Genomic DNA, 21,626 nt, shown 5'->3' with positions numbered 1-21,626 from the left:
TGGAGGTCAAATATTTATCAAATATAGATGAGCAATTCTCTCAGATTTCTGTCATTCGATTTTTTTGTATTTTTTTATATCCGGCTGAAACTTTTTTGGTGCCTTCGGTATGCCCAAAGAAGCCATTTTGCATCATTAGTTTGTCCATATAATTTTCCATTAAAATTTGGCAGCTTTGTATGGATAAAAATTATTTATGAAAATTCAAAAATCTGTATCTTATGAAGGAATTTTCTGATCGATTTGGTGTCTTCGTGTCTATGAATAAGGACTACACTGAAAAAAATTATACTTGGTAAACAAAATTTGGTGATTTTTTAACTTTTTGTCACAAAAACTTGTTTTGCAAAAAAAACACCGTTTTTTATATTTTTATTTTTTGATATGTTTTAGAGGACATCAAATGCCAAGTTTTCAGAAATTTCCAGGTTGTGCAAAAAATCTTTTACCGAGTTATGTATGTTTGAATCAATAATGATTTAAAAAAAAAATACAGATGTTGGTCGCAAAAAATGTTTAACTTCATTTTTTGATGTAAAATCAAATTTGCAATCAAAAAGTATTTTCGTGAAATTTTGATAAAGTGCACAGTTTCTAAATTTATAGCCATTTTTAAGGTAACTTAAAAAAAGTCGCAGTTAATCATTTTATAAAATTAGTGCACATGTTTGCCCACTCTTAAAAAAAATAAACAGCTTAAAATGTAGTAATCCAGCTGCATGTAAAAGTGCTGGGTGTAAAATAAATATTGCATTATTTTATGCAATTTTATGTAATTTTACGCCCTGAAAAATGTAGCCCATCAGTATGGGAAACCTACTTGACCGAAATGTCAAGCTCATATATGCGTTTATCCTTCCATATTTTCAACGGTTTGATGGCCGAGTGGGCTAAGGCGCCAGTCCTTACTGTTGGTGCTGGGTTTGAGTGCCGTCGGTTGCAACTTTTTTTTGTGTTTACAAAAATTGTATGTACAACTAATGGTCCGACTTTCAGTGTTAAAATATGAAACATTCGTGAAATTTTCCGGTTTTTCGAAAACATTATTAAAAAAAAAGTTAGATCAAGATTAGCATTTCAAAAGAGCCAAAAATTCCATTATTTTTCGACTTTGTGTATGCATAAACTGCTACAAGAACAATATATACAGTCATCCCTCATGTTCGGAACAGTTTATAGATCGGCCAATGTTAAAAAAATCATGGAAAATCGATAATTGAAGTTAATGATTCGCTTTTACCTTCATTTGAAAGCTTTTCTTGCGATCTTTCGAATGCTGTATCGAACAACTGCAAATTTCCACTTTTATATCAAGTTTTTCAAGAAGAACTTTCACCCACAAGTTCGGAACACTTTTTTTCTTACGGACGTAAACAAACTATGGATCTCTCCAGGAGTACATATCTGGAGTTTTTTTTGATAAGGTCCTATAAACCAAATTTTCATTTTTTGCTTCTTGGGTGTTTTTGAATACCCCTGACTCAAGGCGGTTCTAAAAACACCCAAAAAGCAAAAAATGAAAATTTGGTTTATAGGACCTTTTCAAAAAAAAAACTCCAGATATTTGTAACAAAATAATTTTTTCACACACTGAAACCAATGAAACTCAAGCTTAGTGATGTTTTATACATGGTCTGATAACTTTTTTGTGAAAAAAAAGTTAAAATTCAGGTGTTCCACAGTTGTGGGAGGCACAATAACATTCTACAATTATGGAACGGGCAATTTGGAGGCAGTGTTTTGTTACTCTGTATGAAACAGTCTTGAAATTAAGCTTTTGGTAAAAAATTCGGTTTTCTTCGCCGAATGTACATGGCGCTTTGTTCATGTTGCTTTTTTTCCGTCACGAGGTTCATGTAGTCTTTTGTTTGACAGGTTGACAGGGCTATATAAACAGAGACTGCTGATGGCAGAGATTCTGTTTATGTTACTGTTGAGTACCCCTCGTTTGAGTACTAGTCAAATGACAGCACAAATACATGTAACGCGCGTTCTCTAACTTACCTTAAATAAACGAGCTTGTGCTCTATTCGGCCTCTTTCTACGCTGATACTCGAACTGTTAACAACTCGCTTTTTTTCTGCTCCGCAAATCACACTTTAACGTCTTTCCCCGGTTATATTAAGTGGCGACGGGGATAAAGGTGTAATTTTTTTTACTACGTGCGGTGGTAATTGAAAACGCGCTTGGGCGTTGAAAATTTAAGCGACCATTTTGTGGCTCGTTCTGTGGGGAGCGTTCGTTGAAGTTAGCGGGCGGATTTGTGGTTCTGAGAGTGAGGAAGAATCAGCAGCACGCGGCAAGCATTCGGCATCGACGGAACAAATCGGGCGGCCATCGTGCGGTGAATTGCCGTGGGGATTTTGGCGGCGTTTGGTGCTGAAATTGGTGCGCTATTTTGTGGTGAATCGGACGGCTATTGTGAGCAGCAAGCAACTCCGTGGTTTGGCGGCATTCCAGAGCGCAACGCTGACGGTGGATTCGGTGTGCTAATCGGGCGGAACCGGCAGGAGGAGAACAAAAGAGGGCGGAAAGGCGGTCGCTGGCGGAAATTTTTGGATCAAGTTCAAGGTCGGGACGCCATTTTGGACGCCGGCTGGTCGAAGACGCGGCGCGCGTTGGTCTTCTTTTGTTCGTTGGGTGCTGCATCACAAGGTAAGGGCGATTGGGGCCAAATAAGCTCTTTTTGCCATTTATATTTATAAAAAAAAGTGAAATTCCTAGGCAGTATCACCAAGGAATTTTTGTATCGACATTTGGTGTACTAACATTTGAACATTTTGCCGTGTGATCGTAAGTGTGTGTGATTCTTTTGTTCGTGAAGAACAAAAGGACTAAATTTTATTCAAATTTTAAGAGAGTTTTCTTCTTTATTTCATTAGTGGGCCGAATAGCCAAGGTGGAGTTTCTGCTAATTCATTAGTGCAAACTTCAGTTCCGCGGACCGGAGAACTCCTGTGCTGGTGCGCGAGTCGCTGAACGAGTTTTGCAGCGCAGGTTGAGTTATTTTCGCTGGCAAAGGCCGGGAAGGAGATCGGTGAGTGAAAAGCTATTTTAAAGTGATCCCTGGATTTGCAGTAATATTTGTGTTTTTCTTTTTATTTTTTTTTTCTTTGGGAAATTTGAAATTTGTTTTTTTTACCTGATTTTTGATATCAAGACATGGGTTCGAACGGGTTAGCTACCTCTATTGAGATGTTTAGAAAGGGTACGTCATTTACGGACTGGTCCGATCGATTGGCCTATACCTTTCACGCAAATCAAGTTGCGGCTGATCGCCAAAAATCGCATTTCATGACGATTTGCGGACCGTTTCTTTTTTCTCAATTAAAGCTGCACTACGGCAAAGATGAGCTGGATAAAGCCACTTATGCTGATATTGTGTTAAAATTGAAACAAAAATTGGACAAAACGGAGCCGGACTTAGTCCAACGCTTTCGTTTTAGTCAGCGAAACCAGCAACCTGATGAATCCAATGAGGATTTCGTGCAGGCGGTCAAGATGCAGGCGGAATTCTGTGGTTTTGGGGCGTTTAAGGACGTGGCCATTATGGACAGGGTCCTGGCGGGTCTTCTTGACGGGAATCTCAAAGAGAATTTGCTGAAGGAGGAAGGTTTGACTTTGGACAAGATGGACAAGTTCATCACAACATGGAACATAGCAAAACAAAACGTTAAAGCATTAAACAATCAACCTGGAGAATCTCAATTGGGACAGTACAGTTACTTTACACCAGAACAAATTCATTACATTCAAAAGACAACAACACAAAGACAAGGGTCTTCACGGTACGGAAATTACAGACAAAATGATGGGTTGCAAGGGCAAAATTTTCCAGAAAGGCGAAACAATTCCAGATTTCAGCCTTATAAAAACTACAATTCTGATTCTCAAGTTTACACTAACCGAAGGTTCAATAACCAAACACAACAACAAAGGTATTTTGACAAAAGCTATGATAGGAGATATCCTCAGACTAGAATTTCGTGTGATTTTGTGGGAAAATGGGTCATTCTAAGCAAAATTGCTTCAAACTTGATTACTTTAACAGACAATTTGTGAATTTCATGGGTGAGAGTACTGCAGATGATTATTCCTGCAATGAAGGTGGTGAAATTGAGTACGCAAATGCGGAAATGTTCAACCAAATAGAAAACTTTCAAGATAATAACGACCAATGCATGAAAATTTTTACTGTTTTGAACACAACATATGTTAAGCTGGATGAAACACAAATAGAGGACCAAATGGTTGATTTTGAAGTTGATGATAGTTGCTTGTTGAATGACAGCAAATTTTCTATACCAATTGATGATGATAGTTATGCTGACATTGAATTGAAAAGTTTGTTTACCCCGAATTGGGAGGATGATTTGATTTTGGATTTGAACGATTTGTTTGATAAAACTTGTTATAATATTGATGAAAATTGTGATAAGGCCCTGAATTGGGATGATAATTTGTTTTGTGGTTTTGGATTTTTACATGATGAGAACATGGAAGGTGGTGAACAAGGTGGTGAATGCGAGAATGTAGGTTTTAATGAACTTTTAGCAGATGTCAGCGTGAGTTTTGAAGGTGCCCCAAATTGGGAAGAAAATGTTGTGAGTGGTTTGAATAATTTATTTTTGTATGACGATGTTTTGGATGTGAAACAAGATGTGATGTTGGAAAATAACGTGGGTTCGATTGAACATAATTTTGATACCAAAAGGAATATTTCAAGCAATGCAATAGCAGCAAATTTATATTATACCTCAAATTGGGAAGACAGTGACAATTTTGATTTGGAATGTTTATTTACTAATGTTAACTCGAATCAAGCAAATCTTGATAACTGTGAGAGTTCGGACAAAAAGCTGCTGATTGGCAATGATGGTTGTGGAATTGAGTGTTGTATTCATGATGTTCAGAATTTGATTTTAACCCCAATTTGGGGAATGTTTCAAGAAAGTTCGGAAAGTGTTTGTTTGGAAAAAGTATTATTTGACGAAGTTTCTGAGATGTCAGGGCGAAAAGGTAGTAGTTTGAGTTTAAAGCTATGTAAATCTAATTTGAAAAACGAGTATGATATGCAAAACATTGAATTGATGATAATATTTTTGATTATGATTGCTATAATTGTTTGCCAAAATGGGTTTAAAGCTATACAAAATTCGTTGTTTCTGTACGAACTGATGACTGAAATTTTGACGAGCATTGCAAATTTGCAATTTATTTTGATTTTGAGTAAAGGATGTGCTAAAAACTTAGACAATCGCTTTGTTGACGATTTTTGTGGTCGGCATGATCAAAAATGTGTGGACGATTGCTGGTTGTTAAATGACAAAGTTGGCAAACCGCTATATTTACAAAGCGGGAAATTGAAATGTTTACAAGTCATCTATGCCAAATCATTAAATCTGTTTTGGAAAGTCATATTTGGTACACAATTGAGAAACAACAAGTGTTGGACAGGAATCTTATTAAAAGCATCAAACCAAAGCTGTTGGTTTGTTTGCTTGAATGTAATTGTTTGCTGGACAGTTTGGCAATAGTCATTGTGTTATTCATATTTTTGAGATTAGTTTTCTCAATTTGTTTGCTAAGAAACCTTATTCGCGGGCTGACGAAAGTGACGAATGGAGAATTCCATAATTTTAGTTTGTTGGTCATTTGTTCAATTCAGTTCATTAATTTTATTCAAGACGATGATTGTCTGTCATGGAAATTTAGTTTAATTTCAAATAGTTGTGTGTGCAATGGTACATTGAATGAAAAGCAAATTATAAACAAGTTAAACTATAGCATACCTAAAACTAAAACTTTTCAAGAGAAATGTTTGACAGATGATCAGATAGTAGATGTGGAAACTCAATGGTTTCAATGGAAACTTTTTGAAAGGGTGGTGAATGAGGTAGTCTCTTTAACTTGGGACATACCTAGCATATATTTTCATAAAATAGATCAAAATATCTTGATTCCATGCATTGTTTGCATTAATTCTCAATCAAAAATCCACAATAGTGATGAATTACTTGTTGTTTCAAGGTCCATTGGCTTTGTTCACAGGCTGATATGCTGGATTTCTGTCCTGAGTTTTAGAGTTGTTATTACAGTTTTCATTATAAATTTCCTAAAACAATTTTATTTGTATTTTAAACAGATACTCATTCAACACGGTTCCCAGTGTAGCGAAGACAAGAAAGCGCGATGGCGGCTAGTAGCACGAACCGTCGTGTTGTGGACTCGAAGGAGATGTGCTGTTCGTGGTGACTGGCAATCAAAGAGGTTGCTGGTGGAGTGCAGCAAACGAAATGACCTTCTACTGAAGACGAAATGCGAAACGACATGGAGATTTCGAACGAGGACACGTGTGGTGCTGGATGCGGCAGATACCGTCCGTTTAGGGGTGTCTCTGAACGGAAAGGAACAAAACGTAAAAAACGCAAAAAGTGACTATTTTAAATTCCTGAACAATATTTTCATTCGAATAGTACAAAAAGTTGTATTAGATTTTTGGTTGATTCATAACCTTGCTTTATATACATTACTTTGTTATCATTTCATTAATGAGTTCGATTAACTTTAGTTTTAAGCAAAGGGGGAAGGACTGTTGAGTACCCCTCGTTTGAGTACTAGTCAAATGACAGCACAAATACATGTAACGCGCGTTCTCTAACTTACCTTAAATAAACGAGCTTGTGCTCTATTCGGCCTCTTTCTACGCTGATACTCGAACTGTTAACAACTCGCTTTTTTTCTGCTCCGCAAATCACACTTTAACGTCTTTCCCCGGTTATATTAGTTACTTTATTTAAAATCATGATTAAACAGACTTTACTGAAGTAACTTTTGCTCATTTTTGGTGGAGAGGTAGCTTATTAGGAGTACTTTCAGAATATGCAATAACCCAGAAAGTGTCAAAATGTACATGATGTCTTTTGAAATGTTACCGTCGATTTCCTGAAGCTAACTTTACAATATTCGTGTGTGTATTGATTCAAGTTATTTGTTGTTTTGTTTATTTTAGGGTTATAATTTTAAAGCGCATTTTTGTCGAACTCTTGGCACATTACAAGTTTAATTCATTTGATACAGTTTCATCAAATATCGATGAACATTAATTTTGAGATCATATTTCATTAATGCCAAACAAATGTGATGCTCTACTGACCTGCTAAAATTTGTCTTTAAATGTATAGCAACATGCAACGAGCACCGAAAACGAGCATTGAAAATTCGCTTCCAACCTGTCTTCGACTTCCGCTTTGTTTACGGGGGTAATCGTTTTGCTATCCACTACTTGTGACCAGAATTGTAATGAACATTGAGTTTTGGATTGACGCTTCACCACTCGCGTTTAGCATTCCACACTAAAGGCTGGTATGCAGATCGGAAGGAAAGGGGTCAAGAAACAGCTTTACGGACAGCAGAACAAAGGAGAGGGAATGATTTCTTGGGGCTTTTCTTCACCCTTTCTGGCTTGCTTTTGCTGCCGCTGCTGCCCATTTGATTTTTTTCTTGACCGATTCCTTCCGAAGTGCGTATACCGCTTAATGCTTGATTGAACTGATAGTCGTCCACAATTGACTTGAAGGCATCATTTGCACTTGAGAGTCTTTTTTCTATGCGTTTGTGTGCAAATGTGACTGACGTAGTTTGTACCGTTTGCTGTCGAGTCGAATCCATTATCGGTTTTGTAAGGGTGTCCCCTTCTCAGCTGAAGAACTAAATTGAATACCGTAATCGGACCCGATGACGACAAGTGACCATCCGCTCAATAACAATTCCCCAGCAAAATACTTTGAATAGTGCGTCACTAGACAAATTTTCCTATCCTGTCTCCCCCCTCTTTTTTAATGAACTTTGACCGTAATTTTGTAGTAATGAGAGCGCCGACAGTTGCATAATTAATTGCTGAAATATAGAGTAACCCACTTCTTTAAGTATATATATATAAACTAAGCCGAAGCTAATCCAATCTAAATATAACCTTGCACCGGTTGATACTGGCCTGGTTGACTGGCCAAGGTAAACACATCCACCAAGTAAACCGTGTGGTTCAATCCGGCTTCCGGTCTATAAATGGCCAAAAGTGACGACGGCGTATTTTTTAGAATGAAAAAAAGGGAGGATTGTGGTGGGAGCTGGGGGCGTTTCTAGTTCAAGGTGCGCGCTGCTTCCAGGCTATAAACAGCAGATAGCGCCCACCTGGTTGGATTAGTAAGAGTGACGTGACACGACGTTGGGGACGTGATTTTTTTTTAACCGGTAATCATGGTGCCAACAAGGGTGGGGTAAAAAAGGACAGCCAAGAAGCTTAAAGTGTGCAAGATGTGCACTTGGTTGTTAAAGTAAGAAAACGGGGGAGGAGGTACTACATTACATTCCAGGCTAAAAATAGGTTCCTGAATTAATTAGCATCGCCGCCAGATGGTCCATTCACAAATTGCTAATTTGGCTCGTAAAACTTGGCTGCTGTTTCGTAGAAAATTGGTGTACACAAAGCGAGTTTACTTTACAAGCGTGATCAGCTCCCACTCACATGAGCGAGTAATAAATTGTGAACATTGAAAATAATTGATTTTGTTGACTTTGATCTTACTTGCCAGAATTACGCTTAAGCTTACGACTCTGATTTATTTTAAATCCATACATTTAAAAATAATAGATGGAAGATATTAGACCCTGATTCAACCTAGTTCTCCATTGACCCCAAATTTCATGTTCCCAGAATTTTCAACAAAGGACCATTTCGTGCCGAACAAGTTCATCACGAACCGCACTTCGGTCATTGTTATCCCCCTCCTCCCCCCTTATCACGCCTGGTCTCGCGATCTTTCTGAAGATCTTATCGCCGACGTAATACAGGTCTCTCTGTGATTGTGTTCTATTTTTGTGACCACACTACTCAAATCGGAACCAGGCAGGCAGCCAGCCAGCAGCAGGTGAACAACGCCCATGTCCGATTGTAACGGCCAGATAACATGCCAAGCCCTAAAGCTAAATACCACCCAGGACCAGAGCTGAAAATGTCAGGGGTCCTGACGCGAAAATCGGCGACGCTTACACGTTTTTTTCAGATTCATTCACTGAACCGCAAAACCGTGACATAAACAAACCTGACTCAGTCGTGAGTGCCCTAGCTCACTGAGCAGCTGCAATGCGAGGCAGTAGTCGACCAACGCTCATTCGACGTTGCACGCACACACATAAAGAAACAAGTGTTTACACAAAAAGTTGGTATTTATGCTTGGAAATGTTATTTTGAATATAAGTTATGTTTGTTTTATGTGTTTTGCACAGTCTACTATCATTCAATTGTTTGAAAATAGTCAAAATAGTGTTTAAAGAGGATTTTACGAGTCAGTCATATGACACGAATTGAGTGAGTGTAGCTCATTTTTTCACGTCTCTCATTCTACAGCAGCCGACCGGCACGAGTCAGGCGGCAGTGGTTGAACGGACACAGTAGGCTTACAGTCAGATGCTAGCAGTGAACTGACATTTTGGTTTGCTTCATGTGTACGCTGGGTTGGAAACATTTTGCAGGCCTGCCCAGGACACACTCCGCGAGAGGACACGGAAGATTGATTCTGATTATATTGTCGCCGCTGCATTGCAACGGTTGGTTGCGGTGCTCCAGGTCTTTCGAACCAGGTCACCAACCACCGCCACCAGGCTCTACCAGGTTGTTGGTGATATCCGTTCCGTTTTTCCGTCTCTCTCTCTCACTATATCGTGCGGAAGCACTTAGTGTTAGACTACGGCACACGTCATCCAGACGACGACGACAACACGGAAACAGGGAGTGTCTGGCTAAATGATGGTCACACGAAGACCGGCGACGTTCATCATATCCGTCTAGAAACAGAGGGAGTGAGAGTGAACAGCATGGTCTTAAAGGTAGAAGCTACAGAGCAACAGATAAGCGGACATGAATTTTCCATTATTGACCTTTTCTTGGAAGGTAGTTTCCTTAATGTAAATTTCAACAACATTTGTGTTTCTTCTCTTCTTTTTGATTTCACGATTTGAAAAAAAAATGCCAATCAGCTTGTCTGTGACCCATATCGAGCGCGTACCACACGAACGAACGGATGCGGATGGTGTCCTCGATTTCCAACAGGAAATTCAACGGTATTCAGTCACAATAGGTCAGGAAGTTGATGTCTGGTACCCCCCTCCGGAGAAGTCGTGCGACATTTTCCAAATGACACCGTGAGGTGGTTAGGGGTATCTAGAACACGACCGTGATGCGTGTTGGCGTGGTACGTACAAATGTAGCATTCCATTGCATAGCTTTAGGATGACGAGTGTTTGTTGTTGTAGCAGAGCAGTTATATACGTTTTTTTTTTAAACAATTTTTATTTTTACAGTTCAGACTCGATTTTCCATTTTCATTTTCCTACTTTTAACATCAGAAAAAAAATTTGATTTCAGAAAATTCGATTATACGAAGTGAAACTTTTCTGAGGCCTTCGGATAATCGAGTCTGGACTGTACTTTTTCATCGAATTGAAATTTTAGATTTTTCAATTGTTTGAGACATAGTTTATAGGGGAAATTCTCGTATGTTTGGCAGGTTATGGACTCGCTCCTAATTCCATCCAATTTGCTGGTTTTCACTATTTAAACAACTAAGTTTGTTAAACTTTTTTTATAGAAACTTGCTTGCTCACTTCTTATTGAGTTATTTATCACTCGATTTCAGTTGAAGAAGCTTTTAATGAGCTGTAATTGAACGTCAAAGTGCTGATATGGCAACATTAGAGGCACGAAGGAATTAGATGCTGTTCCCCTATCGGCCAATTTTTACTGGCTGAGTTAAAATTAAAAAAAAAATATAACATGTTAAACATTTAGGCCGTTGCTAATGTTTTTAAAAGTTTATGTCGCCCAACCCCCCTTCAAAAATGTTCCGAAAAGCGGGGGGCAAAAAAATATTTAAAAAAAACAACAAAATTTCAATGAAAATAGAAGTACACATAATCAGCTGAGAGTAATGCCTTTTTCTGTTATGATAATCATATCTGGAGATTTTTTTTTTTTTAGAAGGTCCAATAAACCAAATTTTCAGTTTTTTGCTTTTTGTGTGTTTTTGAAACCGCCTTGAGTCAGGGGTATTAAAAAAGACTCAAAAAGCAAAAGCTAAAAAATTGGTTTATCGGACCTTTTAAAAAAACTCCAAATATTCAGTATGTTTAAGCTCGTTTAAAAATAATTTGAACTTTTATGAAATAACAATGTACAGCACCGCAAAAAACTTTTTTTATTTGCAACGGTCTTACACAAATGAAAAGAAAGAATTTCTCTTTTGTAAAACTTTGATATAATGTACCGTTACTTCATCAGTTTTTCGAAATATGTAATTTCTTTTTGAATTTCTGGAGAAACATTTCAAAATCATACCAAAGCTCGACAATCAGAAATAAGACAACGACTTTTTTGTGATTCGATTCGAAATTTTTGAATACAGTCCAGACTTGATTATCCGAAGTCTCGATTATTCTTAGCTTCGATTATCCGAAGTTCGGTTATCCGTTATCCTGTGCACTTTTCTGGTGTTTGTCAATTTTTCAGTCTGAAATGAGGCAAAATTACATCATAAAGAGGTAATATTCAACCTTTCAAAATTAAACCTTCCAAATTTACACAACTTTTTTCTGTGTGGTTTGTATGGAATTTCCGATAATCAAGAACATTTTTTTCGTATTTTTTCATTTTCTTACATTTAATATCAAATTCGAGTTCTGCGACCTCGTTATAATAGAATTCAAGAATTCGCCTGTTAGCATACCAAATGCATTTTCTCATTATTTCATCACCTCCATCTTGGATTTAAACGTTTCAAATCAATTTAGAGTAGTGTTGGGGCTATATCCGAGGCCTTCGGATTATCGAGTCTAGAGTATGGTACAGTCAAAATTATCCGATGTTTCAATTATCCGAAGTTCGATTATCCGAGGGTTTATATGGAACTTCGAATAATCAAATCATGAACAATTTTTATTTTTTTTTTTTTATTTTCTTACTTTTACCATCAAATTCGTGTTTGGCGACCCTAGTTTAGCCAAATTTTAATGGTTGATTCTCCTAAAATACACAAAATGATTTTTTTCAATATTTCATCACCGCTATTTTGGCCGCCATCCTGGATTTAAAAATTCTTAATCACTTTGAGTAGTTAAGGTTACAAAGTAAACCAAACAATCAAAAATTAGAAAAATAAATAATTCGTGATTCTATTATACGAAGTTTCGATTATCCGAAGTAAAATTTGTTCGAGGCTTTCGGTTAATCGAACCTGGACTATATTTGTATTTTGACATTTTGAAATTTCTGATTTTTTTAGTTTTGAATTTCTTTATTTTCGATATTTTGAGAGTTTAAATTTGTTAAGCTTTAAATGTTTTTATTTTGAATTTTTAATACAAATTAAAAAATTGAGCAGTAACTATTTTTACTTTTGAATTTTTGAGGCATTTCAAACATTTTGGGTAAGGAATAGCTTTTAAAATGTTTAAAAGATGCCTTTTATTTAAATTTGTTATTTTTCCTTTTTTAAGAATTGTCCTCGCAACTTTGCTGAAGATACCAAATGAATCAGAAAACAACTTCCTGAGATACATAGTTTTGTATATTTACATACTATTTGTATATGCACATTAATAAATATATAAAATAATAAAAATAATAAAAAAATACATTTTCATTAAGTTCCGGGAGATTGTAAAATTGGGTGTCTTTGTAATAAAACCCGTCATGTTATGCAGTCATAGAAAGGTGTTTAAAAAACGTTTCCAACAACTTCAAAAGATTTAAGATCTGACAATCAGATGTTACAAGCAGTTAAGCGTTATCCATAGACTTTTAAAAGACCGGATCTCAGATATTTTGATGAAAACGTTGTCCGGATCTGTCTTGCGACATTTTCGTTGGATGGGTAATCAAAAGACCTTCCAATGAGCCTAAACAATTGAAGGTCGAATAACCCAAAAAATAGTAATGAAGCTTAATTTGTTAATGATGCTATTTTGACGGAAGAGTCGAAAAAAAATACGCGCCAAATCCGCGCCGACCTAAAATCCGAAACCGCGCGAAATCTACGCCATATAAAAAAAAACGCGACCAACATTTAAGAAATTTTATTTTTCAATGAAGAAAAACTAATTCAGAAAGTATTTGATTAAAAAAACTCGTTTTATGTTTAAAGGCTCCAAAAGAATGAAAGCAATAAATCCATTTAAAAATTCCTCAAGAGACGGTCAAGGCTAGGGTCATGAAAAAAAAATCTTCAAAATAGAAAATACAATATTAAAAAACCTTAAAATTTTACTTAAAAAATATAACCTCAAAATTAAATCAAAATCTAAAATTATAATATGATAAAATTTTAAATTTCGAAAGTCTAAATATTCAAAATCTAAAAAAATGTATACAGTTTGTCATCCAAAATCCTCGCTAAAATTTCACTCCGAAAGAAATTTAATTTCCGATATTTAAAATATTGTCTTCTCCTAATTTCAAAATCTTATGTAAGATGTAATGTAATAGGACTTCAAAAATTGTGGAATTCAAGAATTTAAGAACTAAGAATTTAAAAACAAAAACATTTATGAATTCAAGAATTTAAGAATTTAAGAATTTAAGAATTTAAGAATTTAAGAATTTAAGAATTTAAGAATTTAAGAATTTAAGAATTTAAGAATTTAAGAATTTAAGAATTTAAGAATTTAAGAATTTAAGAATTTAAGAATTTAAGAATTTAAGAATTTAAATTTAAGAATTTAAATTTAAGAATTTAAATTTAAGAATTTAAGAATTTAAGAATTTAAATTTAAGAATTTAAGAATTTAAGAATTTAAGAATTTAAGAATTTAAGAATTTAAGAATTTAAGAATTTAAATTTAAATTTAAGAATTTAAATTTAAAATTTAAGAATTTAAGAATTTAAATTTAAATTTAAGAATTTAAGAATTTAAGAATTTAAGAATTTAAGAATTTAAGAATTTAAGAATTTAAAATTTAAGAATTTAAGAATTTAGAATTTAAAATTTAATAATTTAAATTTAAGAATTTAAGAATTTAAGAATTTAAGAATTTAAGAATTTAAGAATTTAAGAATTTAAGAATTTAAAATTTAAATTTAAGAATTTAAGATTTAAGATTTAAGAATTTAAGAATTTAAATTTAAATTTAAATTTAAGAATTTAAGAATTTAAGAATTTAAAATTTAAGAATTTAAAATTTAAGAATTTAAATTTAAAATTTAAAATTTAAGAATTTAAGAATTTAAGAATTTAAGAATTTAAAATTTAAGAATTTAAATTTAAAATTTAAGAATTTAAGAATTTAAAATTTAAGAATTTAAGAATTTAAGAATTTAAGAATTTAAGAATTTAAGAATTTAAGAATTTAAATTTAAATTTAAGAATTTAAGAATTTAAGAATTTAAGAATTTAAAATTTAAAATTTAAGAATTTAAGAATTTAAAATTTAAGAATTTAAATTTAAGAATTAAGAATTTAAGAATTTAAGAATTTAAGAATTTAAGAATTTAAGAATTTAAGAATTTAAGAATTTAAATTTAAGAATTTAAGAATTTAAGAATTTAAGAATTTAAATTTAAAATTTAAATTTAAGAATTTAAGAATTTAAGAATTTAAGAATTTAAGAATTTAAGAATTTAAGAATTTAAGAATTTAAGAATTTAAGAATTTAAGAATTTAAGAATTTAAGAATTTAAGAATTTAAGAATTTAAGAATTTAAGAATTTAAGAATTTAAGAATTTAAGAATTTAAATTTAAAATTTAAAATTTAAGAATTTAAATTTAAGAATTTAAGAATTTAAGAATTTAAGAATTTAAGAATTTAAGAATTTAAAATTTAAGAATTTAAAATTTAAAATTTAAGAATTTAAGAATTTAAAATTTAAGAATTTAAGAATTTAAATTTAAAATTTAAGAATTTAAGAATTTAAGAATTTAAGAATTTAAAATTTAAAATTTAAGAATTTAAGAATTTAAGAATTTAAGAATTTAAGAATTTAAGAATTTAAGAATTTAAATTTAAGAATTTAAGAATTTAAGAATTTAAGAATTTAAGAATTTAAGAATTTAAATTTAAGAATTTAAGAATTTAAGAATTTAAGAATTTAAGAATTTAAATTTAAGAATTTAAAATTTAAGAATTTAAATTTAAGAATTTAAGAATTTAAGAATTTAAATTTAAGAATTTAAGAATTTAAGAATTTAAGAATTTAAGAATTTAAGAATTTAAGAATTTAAGAATTTAAGAATTTAAGAATTTAAGAATTTAAATTTTAAGAATTTAAGAATTTAAAATTTAAGAATTTAAGAATTTAAAATTTAAGAATTTAAGAATTTAAGAATTTAAATTTAAGAATTTAAGAATTTAAAATTTAAGAATTTAAAATTTAAGAATTTAAGAATTTAAAATTTAAGAATTTAAGAATTTAAGAATTTAAGAATTTAAAATTTAAGAATTTAAATTTAAGAATTTAAGAATTTAAGAATTTAAGAATTTAAGAATTTAAGAATTTAAATTTAAGAATTTAAGAATTTAAGAATTTAAGAATTTAAAATTTAAGAATTTAAAATTTAAGAATTTAAGAATTTAAGAATTTAAATTTAAGAATTTAAGAATTTAAATTAAGAATTTAAGAATTTAAATTTAAGAATTTAAAATTTAAGAATTTAAATTTAAGAATTTAAGAATTTAAGAATTTAAGAATTTAAATTTAAAATTTAAGAATTTAAGAATTTAAAATTTAAGAATTTAAGAATTTAAGAATTTAAGAATTTAAGAATTTAAGAATTTAAGAATTTAAGAATTTAAGAATTTAAGAATTTAAGAATTTAAGAATTTAAGAATTTAAGAATTTAAAATTTAAGAATTTAAGAATTTAAGAATTTAAGAATTTAAGAATTTAAGAATTTAAGAATTTAAGAATTTAAGAATTTAAGAATTTAAGAATTTAAGAATTTAAGAATTTAAGAATTTAAGAATTTAAGAATTTAAGAATTTAAGAATTTAAGAATTTAAAATTTAAGAATTTAAGAATTTAAAATTTAAGAATTTAAGAATTTAAGAATTTAAATTTAAGAATTTAAGAATTTAAGAATTTAAGAATTTAAAATTTAAGAATTTAAGAATTTAAGAATTTAAGAATTTAAGAATTTAAGAATTTAAGAATTTAAGAATTTAAGAATTTAAGAATTTAAGAATTTAAGAATTTAAGAATTTAAGAATTTAAGAATTTAAGAATTTAAGAATTTAAGAATTTAAGAATTTAAGAATTTAAGAATTTAAGAATTTAAGAATTTAAGAATTTAAGAATTTAAGAATTTAAGAATTTAAGAATTTAAGAATTTAAAATTTAAAATTTAAGAATTTAAGAATTTAAGAATTTAAGAATTTAAGAATTTAAGAATTTAAGAATTTAAGAATTTAAGAATTTAAATTTAAATTTAAGAATTTAAGAATTTAAGAATTTAAATTTAAGAATTTAAGAATTTAAGAATTTAAGAATTTAAGAATTTAAGAATTTAAGAATTTAAGAATTTAAGAATTTAAGAATTTAAATTTAAGAATTTAAGAATTTAAGAATTTAAGAATTTAAGAATTTAAGAATTTAAGAATTTAAATTTAAGAATTTAAGAATTTAAGAATTTAAGAATTTAAGAATTTAAGAATTTAAGAATTTAAGAATTTAAGAATTTAAGAATTTAAGAATTTAAGAATTTAAGAATTTAAGAATTTAAATTTAAAATTTAAGAATTTAAGAATTTAAGAATTTAAGAATTTAAGAATTTAAGAATTTAAGAATTTAAGAATTTAAGAATTTAAGAATTTAAGAATTTAAAATTTAAGAATTTAAGAATTTAAGAATTTAAGAATTTAAGAATTTAAGAATTTAAGAATTTAAGAATTTAAGAATTTAAGAATTTAAGAATTTAAGAATTTAAGAATTTAAGAATTTAAGAATTTAAGAATTTAAGAATTTAAGAATTTAAAATTTAAGAATTTAAGAATTTAAATTTAAGAATTTAAAATTTAAAATTTAAGAATTTAAGAATTTAAGAATTTAAATTTAAATTTAAGAATTTAAGAATTTAAATTTAAGAATTTAAGAATTTAAATTTAAGAATTTAAGAATTTAAGAATTTAAATTTAAGAATTTAAGAATTTAAGAATTTAAGAATTTAAGAATTTAAGAATTTAAGAATTTAAGAATTTAAGAATTTAAGAATTTAAGAATTTAAGAATTTAAGAATTTAAGAATTTAAGAATTTAAGAATTTAAGAATTTAAGAATTTAAGAATTTAAGAATTTAAGAATTTAAGAATTTAAGAATTTAAAATTTAAGAATTTAAGAATTTAAGAATTTAAGAATTTAAAATTTAAGAATTTAAGAATTTAAGAATTTAAGAATTTAAGAATTTAAGAATTTAAGAATTTAAGAATTTAAAATTTAAGAATTTAAGAATTTAAGAATTTAAGAATTTAAGAATTTAAGAATTTAAAATTTAAGAATTTAAGAATTTAAAATTTAAGAATTTAAGAATTTAAGAATTTAAGAATTTAAGAATTTAAGAATTTAAGAATTTAAGAATTTAAGAATTTAAAATTTAAGAATTTAAGAATTTAAGAATTTAAGAATTTAAGAATTTAAGAGAATTTAAGAATTTAAGAATTTAAGAATTTAAGAATTTAAGAATTTAAAATTTAAGAATTTAAGAATTTAAGAATTTAAGAATTTAAGAATTTAAATTTAAGAATTTAAATTTAAGAATTTAAGAATTTAAGAATTTAAGAATTTAAAATTTAAGAATTTAAGAATTTAAAATTTAAGAATTTAAGAATTTAAGAATTTAAGAATTTAAGAATTTAAGAATTTAAGAATTTAAGAATTTAAAATTTAAGAATTTAAAATTTAAATTTAAGAATTTAAGAATTTAAGAATTTAAGAATTTAAGAATTTAAGAATTTAAGAATTTAAGAATTTAAGAATTTAAGAATTTAAGAATTTAAGAATTTAAGAATTTAAGAATTTAAGAATTTAAGAATTTAAGAATTTAAGAATTTAAGAATTTAAGAATTTAAGAATTTAAGAATTTAAGAATTTAAGAATTTAAGAATTTAAGAATTTAAGAATTTCAAAAATTAAAAAATAAAAAATTTAAGAATTTAGGAATTTAGGAATTTAGGAATTTGAGAATTTAAGAATTCAAGAATTTTTAAGCATAAGAATACTAAAATTATTTTAGATTTGAGATTTTTTTTCTACATTGTTTTTTAATTTGATATTTTTTAGTTCTTAAATTTTGACTTTTTAATTTTGATTTTTTTTAATCTTCAAATTTTCGATTACCCAAATTTTTGGTATTTTGAATTTCAGATTGCTAAAATTTTGAATTTCAACATTTCAGATTTTTTAAATTACGATTTTAGAAATTTCAAAATAAAATAATAAAAATAATATGTATTTTGATTTTTTTGTTATAATAAAAACTATCAAAACATTTTTTTTCGATTTTTTAAATTTCTGAAGCTTTGAATTTGGAATGTTCTGATCTTTTTATTTTCGCCAAGAATGTTTAAATTTCGAAAAAAAATATTTCTACCGATTAAATTCCATTCCAAAATTCGAAAGTGGAGGCCAGCCTCTGTTACGTCCAATCAAGCTCATATTTGGCGCCCACAAGAACAAGCCCCAATAATAGTTTTTGTTACACATTCTAATGTTTATATCTTCGGGAAAAGTTTGTAATATTTGATTTACAAAATAAAAAATAGAATAAATCCAGTATAAAATTAAAAATAAATAAGGTTAAAAATCATTACTCAAAACTCAAAAGAAATTGAATATTTAGAGCCGGAGATGTTAAGAAATGACAAGAAACATATGAAAAATAATTTCTACATAATCTTCATCTTCATTTTTCGACGTTTCGTACTAAAAAAATACAAACAAACATTTTCAGAAGAAAATTCAATTAATAAAAATTATGAAATTTTTGCACTCAAAGGAAAAAACAAATTATCGTAAATTCTGATAATATTTTTCTTAATAGCTTGAAAGTAATTCTATCTCTCTCAATTAATTTAGGGGAAGGTGGGGCAAGACGACCATATGGGGCAAGAGGAACAATCGCTCCTACGGCCGTAATTTGTACAATTTTGATTATTTCCAGTATGAGGAATTGTTGCTAGCAATGCAATTAGCTGATTCTACTACCACATAACCGCCAAAATGACGTAAACGCCACGGAGCATAAGATTTAATGAAGTTTTTTTCGAAACCTTTGTTTTCTTATAATATTTGGAAAGTACAAAATAAGGCTTAGGGTTCGTTTTAAGGCTCATTTTATCAAAATGCTATTTTTCCTAGATTAGTAGTGTCCCTACAAATGACATGCACCTATTACAAAGTATGATTTAACCTTTGGTTATTTTTGTTGAGAGCTTTTAAAAAATCTTGTTCAGGTGGGGCAAGTGTACCATATGGATTTTTAGTATGGAAAAATTACGAATTGCTGCAACAACATATTTTATTGGGAAATAAATACATGAAAGTACTTAAAAACTGATAAACAATCGTTAAAAAAAATTGTACATACAAAGTATAGTGATATTATGAAAATTTACTATTTATCATCGAAGTAGTATTTTTTTCGTAAAAACGATAAAATTTTTAGTAAAATATTATTATTTAATCTAAAAATGGAAGAAACCATTCAAATACATTCTAATCTGATGTATCTAAGTGATAACAGTTCAATTGTTAGCAAATTACCATATTTTTTCATGCATTGTTCCTCTTGCCCCAACGGGTTGCTCGTCTTGCCCCACTAGTTGAGTAGAACGTACGGAAAGTCTAAAATTTTAAAATCAATTTTTCACATTAAAAAACAGGATTTTTTAAAAAACTTGTTTAAACAAAGTCTTAGTCAAGACCTAGAATAAGATGATTATAATAAAATCCGACAGATTTTTTAACTTTTTAATGGGTTATAACGAGCATTTCCTTAGCTTGTTACACTTGCCCCACTTTCCCCTATTTATCAAAATTGCCATCCGCGCGAAATCCGCGCCTGAGCAAAATTAGCCAGCAAATCCGCGCCAGATCCGCGCCGTCCGTAACAACCCTGTATATATAAGAATGTGAGGAAGGCACTAACCACCGAAAGGTGGATTAAGATTTTTTTTTTCTTCAAAAGAACATTTTGAACAATTCGATCCGTTTTCTCAACATTACACAATAGCACTACTTACACTTCTTCGGCAGCGGCTATCCATGACCATCACGTCTTTTGAGGGTGTGTACTGCTTACCGCGTCCGATCGCTGTTCAAAGTTGGGCAAAATTTTCACCAAACCAAATTGCAATTATTGCCACTCTCACCGACGCCAATCACCCACCAACCAATCCACACGTGTAAATTGGCACGCTACCAACAGGCCCGCGTTCCAGCGCGAATAAAGCACACCCCGATAAGAACCTTTCCTCGCCAGAAGTGGCTTGGTGGTGGTTGTGGGAAATGGTAGGTAGTAAAAACAATAGAGTAGCCCTGTCGATGTCAAGTCGCACAAACTACACTATTTTTATATGACGATGATGATGATGGTGGTGGAGCTGACCTAGTTTTAGGCCACGCAGACAGATAACGATTATTTTCCTATTTTTTTTCACCGGGTTTGCGATTCACTACAGACAATTGCACATATTAACGATCAATTTAGTTTCGTTTGTCGACTAGAAGTAAGATTAGCAAACTTTTTTGTTGTTGTTACAGCAATGCTAAACTAGAAACCGACACAATAGACTCAACTTTCCACATCTTGTTGGCGAAGGTTCTTCAAAATATCACACTTTCGTTTCTTCCAACCTTCCAATCGCGCACACACGCGGCACAACCTTCACCATCGACGTCCGGCAACCAACTGAACATCTCCGGTAGAAGAGAGAAACAATAGAATCTCTATACAGCGAACAAGCCGAAGAAACGACGAAACATAATCAATCGCACTCGTCGGTTGATCGGAACAAGGAAGGAAATCTCAACCACAAAAAAAAACAACCTTCACCTTCGTGTAACCTACTGTACGGAGTTTAAATTGATAAAAGAGCCAAAACGGCCGGAAAATTAAAACAACGCGTAGGAAAACTCAACAGTCGAGGTTACGGTGAAGGCCAGCTCGGAATCGAAACACGAGGTGTTGGCCAGCTGGCCGGAGCAGAACTGACTCAGCTCAGCTCAGCTCTAGAAAGCACATCACATCAAAACACTAGACGCGAAACTATAAACAGATGAAGAAGGCGAACGGATGAGCAACAGAGTATGAAGCTTTTGGGTTGGGGAAGAGGTGATGGGTTCAGATTTGAAAAAAAAGTGCGATGAAACACACAGGCGCTGGAAAGGACGAGTTGTGGTTGGGTGGTGGATTACTCGGGTAGTAAATGTACGCGCGCACAGTCATCGACGACGTAGTCGTGTAATCGTTCGCCAGAGAACTTCTAGAAGTGTTTGGAGGGGTGAGTAACGAGTCATCGATTAGTAATGAAACCTGAAACTAATTCGTTGGTGACGAGATTGTTGGAAATCTTTTCTTGGTA

General features: G+C 30.7%; 2 protein-coding genes and 1 long non-coding RNA gene across 3 annotated transcripts in view; 2 read left to right on the top strand and 1 right to left on the bottom strand.

Annotated features, from left to right (window-relative positions):
• LOC6033233 (phosphatidylcholine:ceramide cholinephosphotransferase 1) overlaps window positions 1-21,022 on the bottom strand; it is a 43,862-nt gene extending 22,840 nt beyond the window's left edge. Inside the window, exon 1 of the mRNA XM_038252016.1 lies at window positions 20,286-21,022. Within this exon, the coding sequence (XP_038107944.1) occupies window positions 20,286-20,315 (30 nt within the window). The 5' untranslated portion in view covers window positions 20,316-21,022. The remainder of the gene's footprint in view (window positions 1-20,285) is intronic.
• Window positions 2,346-6,720, top strand: LOC119766701. Its single transcript, XR_005277069.1, has 3 exons — window positions 2,346-2,655; window positions 2,883-3,037; window positions 6,146-6,720. It is a non-coding gene; the product is annotated as an uncharacterized LOC119766701 (long non-coding RNA).
• LOC119766700 lies at window positions 3,983-5,983 on the top strand. Its single transcript, XM_038252013.1, has 2 exons — window positions 3,983-4,787; window positions 4,836-5,983. Exons 1-2 carry the CDS (start codon window positions 4,005-4,007, stop codon window positions 5,535-5,537), a joined length of 1,485 nt encoding a protein of 494 aa, XP_038107941.1. The 5' UTR covers window positions 3,983-4,004; the 3' UTR covers window positions 5,538-5,983.
• Window positions 21,023-21,626: the final 604 nt, after the last annotated feature.

This window comes from Culex quinquefasciatus, chromosome 2, assembly GCF_015732765.1.
Source record: "Culex quinquefasciatus strain JHB chromosome 2, VPISU_Cqui_1.0_pri_paternal, whole genome shotgun sequence".
Lineage (NCBI taxonomy): Eukaryota > Metazoa > Arthropoda > Insecta > Diptera > Culicidae > Culex > Culex quinquefasciatus.
Note: the sequence above shows the minus strand (reverse complement) of the source record. Positions and strands in the feature narration are given on the sequence as shown.

Coding starts and splice junctions, on each gene's coding strand:
- LOC119766700 (XM_038252013.1), top strand. CDS start 4,005: ATGGGTCATTCTAAGCAAAATTGCTTCAAACTTGATTACTTTAACAGA. Junction 4,788..4,835: donor AAGACAGTGACAATTTTGAT/TTGGAATGTTTA, acceptor GCAAATCTTGAT/AACTGTGAGAGTTCGGACAA.